The 10,444-nt window shown below is 34.0% G+C and overlaps 1 protein-coding gene across 1 annotated transcript in view; it reads left to right on the forward strand.

Moving 5' to 3' along the window:
• LOC107621554 (BURP domain protein RD22) overlaps positions 9,402-10,444 on the forward strand; it is a 3,982-nt gene continuing 2,939 nt past the window's right edge. The window contains exons 1-2 of the mRNA XM_016323584.2: positions 9,402-9,535; positions 9,931-10,042. Coding sequence (XP_016179070.1) covers positions 9,494-9,535; positions 9,931-10,042 — 154 coding nt within the window. The 5' untranslated portion in view covers positions 9,402-9,493. The remainder of the gene's footprint in view (positions 9,536-9,930; positions 10,043-10,444) is intronic.

Below are 10,444 nucleotides of genomic sequence, written 5' to 3' on the forward strand. Positions count from 1 at the left end.
TAGGTTTGGCAGTGGTTATTAACCGCCGCAGTATGTGAAGGAAAATTGCTAATAACGAATTTGCGGCGGTTACAAACCGCCGCTAAATGTAGCGCAGGAAAAAATTTTATAGTTTTGCGGCGGTTTCAAAACTGCCGTCAAATTCAAATTTTCCATTAAAATTTTAAATTTTCTACTATTTTGCCTATTTTGACAAAGAATGCTTATTAAACTTAAATTTTTTTTTTTACTTTTTAACTAATTTAAACAAATTTAAACCAAGTAAAACAGCTCAATTAACATAACAAACCAGATTAAAGTTATGCAAACATAACATATATAACGAAATTGTCATAATATCATCCAAAATAAAGTAAGAATGCTCAAGTTGGATAAAATAAGCCTAACGTACAAAACCAACTTAAATGTAAAAGGTATCCAAAACCATTAATTGAAATTCAAGATTTTTGTTGCGGGTTGTGATTTCCAGATGAAGATGGCCCTGCACATGACGAGTCCGGTGTACCGCCCACAAATGCCAGCTCTTCAGCAATCTCAACTGGCAAATTGCCTCCTAACTGTTGGACTACATATCCCAAGACCTTATGTATTGACTGTCTCTTCGCCCGCTCTTCTTCTAACTTAGCCGTCAATTCTGCAATCATCCTCTTATCCTCTGCATTGGACTCTGCAGAACCCGACGGTTGTCCAGCAGCGTTACCAAAGACTTGGGTGGGACATGGTCCAGCACCTAGGGCACGAACTCGTCCTGGGTGCTCCTTTCCGAGAACTTGTGCTAGCGAGTGATTCTGTGAAATGTGCTTAGAGGATCCATCCTGCCTCTCAACATTCGCAATTGCTTCCTACAAATATACAATTTTCCATTCAACTTGGCATATACAAATTAAGTGCCATATACAATTTTCCATTCAACTTGGCATCTTTTGCATCTATTCTCTCTGCTGGGAAATCTTTGTTAATCAGTGTTAAGTAAAATTAAATATATATTATTTTCAGCTTAAAAATTGTCCAAATAAATTAAAAAAATTCATTCTTTTCATTTTTATTCTATGATGATAAAAGAAAACAAATTAATTAAGTTTCAGTGCTTTGACGGAAGAAGAATAAAGAAGTTAATTGTGAATGAAGTAACGAAAGACTGATTTTAGAACTGTGTGAAGTATAATACCTTCTAGTTTTGGTCAAACATGTAAGTACAAATGTTCCAATAGGTGATGATAAGGTGTACAACATATAATTTAAACATATATAGCTGATTAAACATTACTTAAGCAGTTGCTTTCTAATTTTACCTATTTGTTAATTAACAAAGGACAACTTTTTAGAGAAAAGCGTTTATCTATGTATACAGTAGTGTTTACCTATATAAATACATGAACACTAGCATATAAAGTTTTTTCTGTTAAATAAAGATTTCAGATATATTTTCAATAGAATTTTGTATACTTTTATTTTTTTAGAATTTTATAACTTTTTTTCTTATATTAGTACTTAATGCTGAACGATATGTATAATGAAACCTTAAGTAAGATACAGAAAAGAAGAAAAATAATGTACCTTAACTGCGGAAATACAAGCTTATGGGATGTTCAGCAATGGAAAAAACTCTTGAAGAGACAGGGGATTGAACTCACGTAACAGGTTTGAAATGGAGAGGTCTCTCACCTGCTGAGAATGACCTGCAATTGATAGGAGAGTTTCAGATATATAGAAATTTTGGGGTGTATGGCTAAAACAGAAATTGAGAAGAAATAGGAAGTGATCAAAACAACATTTGACAAATTAATTTAACGTTAATCAATTCAAATAGTTTGTTTTTGGATTTTCCTATCACTTTTAAATTTAAATTATGCAGTTCCATTTTAATTGCACCAAATCTGTTATGAAGTTACCGTATTTACTTAAACAAGATAACTATTGCCTCTTTTAAAAATGTAATCTGAACCACCTGCATAATTTAAATGGAGTTAAACAGTTAGGATAACTTAAAAGTAGTGAATATTGTTTTAATTTCAAAAGTTTGTTGAAATATTCAGTTATGAATATCTGTGATTCTCAAATGTTATAAACGTGCTTACTCAATTATATAAATTTCACTGATAACCATTATAATCAGGTCACATAAAAATAAGAAAAAGTTATTTCTGAAGCCAAAATCACCTATCTGGTTCATCTCTTATTGGATTTCTGTGTAAATATTTTTCTATATGCTACTTTAAACTGTTTCACATTAATTTGTTCTGATTTCTCACGACGAATCTCGTTTTTTGTTTTTCAGTTTGTTGAAGTAATTAAGTTTCACACCAAAAGCCAATCAAATGGATCTTCAACCAGGTAAGTAACATTGTGTTTCTGCGTCTCATGTATGTTCTATTTGAAACCTTGTTTTATAGTTCTTCTAATTTCAGTATAAAAAAATTAAAGGCCCCTCGAAAAAATAAGGTTTTAGTAGAAAAAAGTAAATCACTAACAAAACCGAGTTCCCAATAGCATAAAAATATTAACAACATTCACATTTCATAAAGTCAAATACAATTTATGAACAGTACCTTAACCCAGCAGCTTAAATTATATTATCAACAACAAATTAAGAGAACAAATCAAGCAAAACGTCAATGTCAAAATTTTCAAAAGAGGCATAATGCTGAATAGATGACCAGAGGTAGGGACAGTGATACATCAGTTAAACAATCATCCAACTCACAAGACGCATAAAAAAATAAAATCTCACCACTACCCGAGTAACTAAATCAGTAATTTTACTTTTATTAAGAACAGATAAAAAAATCATGAAAAACCAAACTCAGGAAGCATTGTGTAATCTAACCAGAGGTAGGGACAGTGAGACAGAGAGCGATATTGACGGCGACAAAATGCGAGCTCCACGGCTACGGCGAGTAGAACAGAGACCTCGACTGCGACGGTGATGATAATAGAGACTTCGGTGTTGACGGCGACGAGAAGAGTTAACTCGCGGCGACGGCGAGGAGAAGAAATAGCTCGACAATGGAATCGTCGATGAGGTTGAGGCGTTGCGGGAGAGCGGTGGGGGCTGCTGTGATTGCACCGGGCGATGGTTGCGGAAGGGGTTAAGAGAGGACGGTGGCAGCTAGGATATGTTTCTTTTTATTTCATTTTTCAGATTTGGGGCTGGGAGGAGTGGGGCTTGCGGGTAGTCCATTAGGGGCATTTTTTTTTCCTTTTTCCTGACTAAAAATCAAAACATTACCGTGTTGCCCGGGCAAACCATAATTAGCAATTGTTATATGATTTACTATTAGAGATATCAATTTTAATTATTTTTTTATATACATACAAAAACAGAACCTCACAAGTACAATATAAAAAATATTTATTATATAAATACATAAATACATTAAAAAATTATGAAAGAGTGGTCTCTAAATTTTATAATGTTAAACAAAAAAATATTTTAGTATTTTTTTAGTATTACCCGTACTCTTTAATTTAGACTTATTTTGGACTATAAATTTTCATTATTTATGGCTCTACTATTACCTATAATAAATTTTTTTATTTATTTTTCATTTTTTATAGGATCATAGTTTATGTTATACAAATTTTTTATAATAAACGTAGTATATAATAATTACAATAACAAAATTTACAAAGTCAAAATAAAAAATAAAAAAACTGATATAAAACAAAGATAGAGTACATCAAAGAATAGAAAAAATAATCATACGGAGATCAAAATAGTAAAAAATTCATAAAACCAACAACATATACCATATAAACAAAAAGAATACAATAAAAACTAAATAAAATTCATATGAACAAAATAATAAAAAAAACTGACAATAGAAAAAGTAAAGTTTACTCGTTCATTATATTTATAGGAGTATAGATGATGCACACAAGTGTAACAAGACCCCTTTTTTATACTTTATTTTTAAAGTAGTATTCATTTTTCATTGTAATAACTAATTGATATTGTAGAGAATGTTGAACGAGAAGAAGAGAGAACAAGTTAATATAAGAGTGGGGATGAGCCAATGATAAATATGTAGATAAATAATGGTAAAAAAAAAGAATGATAAACTTAAAAATAAAAAATTTTAATAGAATAATAAAACTAGAGATAATTTAAAATATTGAATATAAAGTTATTAGACATAAAAGTTTTTTAACCATTAACATTATACGAAAGACATTAGTTACACACTGTGCACTTTAAAGTACATAGACAAACTTTAAATAATAACAATGCCAAAACCATAAAAAATACTAATAAGACTATATGTGGTCCTATTTTAGGAGACTATTATTCGCCATAATTTCCCGTATGACAGTAAGCGAAGGAAACACATTTTTTATATTTTGCAAACCATTTTAAATCTCATATCAACTGAAATTTGCTAAAACTATGTTGCTTGCTAAAATTATATCGTCATAATTCTGATGGATGCAAAATTTTACCTTTTTGTTTTCTCATCTTTTCTTACGTCACTATTAATTAGTTCGCTTTATTTTGATACTAAACTAGATATTGATAAAACTTGGATTTCAAAATCACGGAGTAGTGTGGAATATAGGCAAGGACTGAATCATTTTTTAGACTTTGCGTTTGCGAATGCATCCTCTGATGGCATGATAAAGTGTCCATGTCCTAAATGCGGGTTTCAACTTATGCAAACAAGAGAGGATGCATACGACCATCTGTTGTTACGACCATTTCCCCCTGGATATACTATTTGGGTGCGTCATGGTGAGAATCTGGTTGAAGAAAGTCTTAGATTGGGACGAGTAGATGACAATCTGATATCCCAAGTGAATCAAATACACCAAATGGTCAATGAAGCCTTCAATTTCACGATACAATATGGGAGTGAGGATATCACAACAATCGAACATGCAGAAGATGATGAAGACGTGTTACCAAGCTTGTATGAAGGTCCAAGTCGCGCGGCGCGAGATTTTAACGATCTACTATCAGATGGAGAACAGGAGTTATATCCCGGATACTCAAAGTACTCCAAATTATCGTTTTTAGTGAAGCTTTATCATATCAAGTGTATGTGCGGTATGAGTGACAAGGCAATGACAATGATTCTTGACTTACTGCGGGACGCATTCGAACAAGCAAAACTTCCGAATACAGTGTATGAAGCCAGAAAAACAATAAGAAAGCTGGGTATTGAATACGCCAAGATAGATGCTTGTCCAAATGATTGTATGCTGTACCGAGGTGATGATGCGAACCTGACTAGGTGCAAGAAATGTGGATGTTCAAGATGGAAGCAGAAGACTAAAAAGGGCTCTATTCTTAGACTCAACGTACCAGTAAAGAGAAATGGAAAACCTATAGCAGCCAAAACCCTTCGTTACTTTCCCCTCATACCACGACTGCAGTGGTTATTCATGTGCAGCAACACATTGAGTGATATGTTATGGCATTCACAGGCGTCTAATAACGATGGTTTCCTTAGGCATCCAAGGGACGCTGAAGCATGGAAAAAGTTTGACGCAAAGTATACTAATTTTTCGGCGGATCCACGCAATGTTTGCCTAGCCTTGGCGAGCGATGGATTTAATCCCTTTGGGAATATGACCACAAAGTACTCCATCTGGCCTGTGATTCTTATTCCGTATAATCTACCACCCTGGCTTTGCATGAAGCAGACATCTTTCATCCTATCCACGCTTATTCCTGGGCCGAAAATGCCAAGTAACGACGTAGATGTTTATTTGTAGCCTTTGATAGATGAGTTGAAGCAATTATGGGATGGCGTTGAAACCTATGATGCCAAAGAGGGAAACACTTTCAAGATGTGTGCGGCACTGATGTGGACTATCAGCGGCTTTCCAGGATTGGGAAACCTATCTGGCTGGAATACGCACAATGGGTTAGCCTGTCTTACGTGTAACTTGGATGCTAAGCCACATCGGCTGAAAGACAGTCAAAAATGGTGTTTCATGGGCCATCGATGCTTTTTAAATCCGGGACACAAATACAGACTAGACCGGAATAGATTTGACGGGTAGGTCGAAGGTAGAGATCCGCCAAAGAAGTTATCCGGAATAGATGTATTGAGGCAATAGTCAAATGTGCACGTTTCATTTGGGAAGAGTTCAAGTGTGACATCCAAAAAAAGACGCAATGGCCAGGATGTGGATGAAGATGACTCGCATTGGAAGAAGAAGAGTGTTTTCTTTGACCTCCCGTACTGGGAGGATCAGATGTTGCGTCATAGCCTCGATGTGATGCATATAAAAAAAATGTGTGCGACAATGTAGTATTCACTATCTTAAACGATAGCGGCAAATCTAAAGACAATGTTAAAGCTCGCAGAGATTTACAATGCATGGGTATAAGGCCTGAATTATGGCCGGGAGAAGGTGGTAAATATCCTTCTGCAATATTTGCGATGTCGAATTCACAGAGAGATGTATTCCTGAAGACTTTGCAGAATGTGGTTTTTCCAGATGGTTACTCTAGAAATGTTGCTCGTTGTGTTGATTTGTGACAACGCAAGTTATCTGGGTTGAAAAGTCATGACTATCATATTCTGATGGAACAATTACTCCCAATTTTAGTGAAGAATGCACTTTCGAGTCCGGTGTCCAATGTGATTGCAAATTTGTCGTCATTTTTTCGAGAACTTTGTGGGAAAGCCATAAACCCTATGCAGCTTGCTGTGCTTCAGAATCATGTTGTGCAAACCTTGTGTCAGATGGAAATGATTTTTCCTCCATCCTTCTTCACCGTCATGGTTCACCTCACCGTGCATCTCGTTGATGAAGTTACTCTTGGTGGACCAGTACATTATAGGGGATGTATCCAATAGAAAGGTTAGCTATTTGATAAATCCCTTTAGTACATTTAGTTCAATTAATTATGTATATACTAAGCATTTCATTATATTTATATAAAATGTATTTAGGACGTCTGAAGCAATATGTTCGTAATAGGGCACAAGCGGAAGGCTCAATTGCAGAAGGCTATTTATCTGAGGAAATCCTGACTTTCTGTTCTAGGTATTTGGATAATATTGAGACTAGAATCAACCGACCAGGGCGAGTTGATGCTGAGCCCGTTGACGTTCGTCATAAATCAGGGGAAAGTATGTTCCCAGCTATTGGAAAGGCATTAGGGGCTGTATCGCATTTCGAACTCAGTCCAATGGAAAAACATCAAGCTCATCATCATGTGCTAGTCAACTGCGATGCCATGGTTACGTTCCTTGAGTAAGTATACGCATGTATTTCTAAAACACCAATATAACTCTTTTCTCCCAGTGACTAGTTAGACTAATTTTCTTCTCTCCAATAAAGTACATTTAGGGAAAACACAAAGCGAAGCTTGCATCATCAGACAAGGTCGCAAGCTAAGATAGATAGTGTCGTCCATGCAGAATTTCCTCACTGGTTTAAGCATAAGGTTGACAAAATATTAACCTGACCAATGTTTTTTTAGCCTGGAGTTAGTACTAAATGAAAACCGATTTTAATATAAAGCATGAATGTTATGTGGTTCCAGGTTCTTCTGAAAAGTACGCTTCAATCGAAAGACCTGCAGTTGCTTGCGTGCGGTCCCATAATTTAGGCCAGACGTTTTGGGGCGTACAATGTTAACGGGTACAAGTTTAGAACTATCTCAAAGGAAAACGAGATGAAAACACAAAATAGTGGAGTATATGTATCATCTAATACAAGAAGTTATGCAAGCATGCGTGATAATAGAGTGGATGTTGGTGGTGTTCCGTATTACGGAAAAATTATAGATATAATTGAATTAAATTATAGCTGTTCCTTCACAGTGGTATTGTTCAAATGTGTTTGGGCTGATACCACTACTAGTAGAGGCATCAAACAAGACCATTTGGGGCATACCAGCGTTAATTTCTCTCGTCCAATACACACTGGTAATCGTGAAGAAGATGAACCGTACATATTGGCATCAGAGGCTCAGCTTGTATACTATGTGGATGATGAAGTAGCTAAAGAATGGAGTGTTGTGGTTCATGTGAAACCAAGGGATTTGTATGACATGGGAGAAGAGAATGAAGAAGCTGAAGTTGGTTTTTCTCCACAGCCAGGGTTGAACATGTCAGCGAAAGGTGACATTGGAGATTTACTGTTGACAAGGGAGGAAGATATAGAAGACCTCATAGAAAATGCCTCAGAGAATTTCGATGATGTCGCGTAATACATTGTATGATGCATTTTAATGTAATTTAAAAATGATATTTCTGTCATAAACTAAGTTAAATAATCTCAGCGTTGTATGTTGTTTTCTTTGGTTACTTTATACTTGTGTAGTTTTTTTTTTTTTTTGCAGTTAAATATTTATGTTATTGTGAATTTAGATGAGTAAAAGCAGACTTTTTGGTTCTTTCAACGATTTTAATACGAAAAAGTTAGTTTACGCTAAATCTATAAACCTTCTACAGGTGTTTTTCTTAGGGTTGCATTTTTCATAATATTGCTATGTACTAAGCAATATAATTTCAGTAGTGTTACGTTTTGAAAACAATAGTGAACATAACATGACGGTGGAACAGGATCGATGAAAAATGAAGACTTTTCGTCATCCTCTGCAAGCACAACAATTGTTATAGAGCTTCTGTTTAAGAAAATTGCCCAAACTACTAACAAGGGTGATGGTAATTGTCGAATATATTGCGTTTAGTTTTAAAATTGTCTTAGCATCTTGTAGTTTGGTTTTTTTTCTAAGTCTGTATTTAATGACTCCAGAGTTCTCAATTTCTTCTATGTATACTCATTCTATTATGTGCATGTTGATATTTTCAGTCTTACCTGAATATTCCGGAGAAATAGTTCCTGACAGTCTAGATGGAAAAGAGTCTGATTCAGAAGACATTTTAGATGATGTATCCTCAGTCGCAATCGATAGATCCATGCAGTTTGATCTGAATAAGGTTCCGGATGAAGAGGAAGAAACTTTAGAAGACCAACAAGATAAACAAGATGATTTACATGTTAAGAAAAGGTGCTTTGATCTGAATAAAATGCCATGGTATGGAGATGAAATATCAGATCCTCTGAAACGTGAAGCCCATAGATTCATAACAAACAAAACCGCCGCTAAATGTCGGCCTGATTGCGGCCCCAACCTTTAACCGCCGCTATATGTGCCGCAATTTGTCTTTTCGCGGCGCATTTACAAAACCGTCGCTATCTTAAGAAATTGTTGTAGTGTATTGAATAAGTCATACTATATATTTATATATAATAAATATATATGTTACTTAACTCATTTTTAATATATATTTTATTTTAATGACCATATCAATGAATTATTATTGGATTTTTTTTTGTCCGAACATTATTTATCCATTATAATTTAATAATTTATAAGTATATACTAGCAGTGGAAGGAGGGAATATTCATTGAGTAGTGTTGTGTCTTCACCTTCTTTTCTATATATATCTTGTCTGGCGATCTGGCCTATCATCTCAAAGCACTTGTTGGTTGCAGCTTTATTAATTTCCTTCATTCCCAACAATTATGGACTATCCTCTTCTACTACCCATCTTTGCTATACTTAATGTGAGACCTTAATTCAACTTCTTCTACATAGTAAATACTATATATACTACTATATACTACTACAGTACTACTACTTTTTTTTTTCTCTCTCTCTTTTTAATGATTTTTTCCACCTTAATTTTGGTTTCATTCTTATTTAAGTGATGAAGTGAACAATTATTATCATGGTTGATGTGGAGGCCAGGAAGTGCAAGTTCATACACAGTTTGTTATTTTTTTTAAGAAAGCTTTCGAACAATAATAAGTTTAGTTGAATCCTTTCTATATATTATAACATTATCCAAACAATGATTTATAGTTTCCCAAAAGGAGAAAAAGAAGCCAGTGAAATATTATATGTTATTTGTTTATAACAATTTATGATTATTTTAATAGTGTAATATTAATTATTTCAGTTAGTTGTGGTAGCAACCCATGGTGGTGCCTTATCTCCTGAACTTTACTGGAAGTCAGTGCTTCCCACAACACCCATGCCAAAAGCCATCACTAATATCTTGTACTCTGCTGGTCAGTTTTCATTCTTAACATTGATATAAAGAAATATATATAATCATTTTTATAATTTGTTTTCTTTTAGTAGTTTTTAAAAAAATAATTTCATGACATAATAATAAAATTTTCATAAACTAAAAATTTAGAATTCGATTATTATTAGACCCAAAAAAATTTGCATAAGTTTAAAAAAAATTAATGCAAAAATTTAAATAAATCTAAAAAAAAATTTTGTTTGATGTATTGACAGTATAAAATGTTTTACATAATCGTGTAATTACATCCGTTCTTTTGGATGATCATTCATGTACTCAACGTGAAAGGTAGTTGTTTTTACTAATGTGTCGTTATATAATTAGATGCACATATAAAATTATTTTACACTGACATTGCATCAAAATTAAATTTTATATTGTA

This window comes from Arachis ipaensis, chromosome B10, assembly GCF_000816755.2.
Source record: "Arachis ipaensis cultivar K30076 chromosome B10, Araip1.1, whole genome shotgun sequence".
Taxonomy (NCBI): domain Eukaryota; kingdom Viridiplantae; phylum Streptophyta; class Magnoliopsida; order Fabales; family Fabaceae; genus Arachis; species Arachis ipaensis.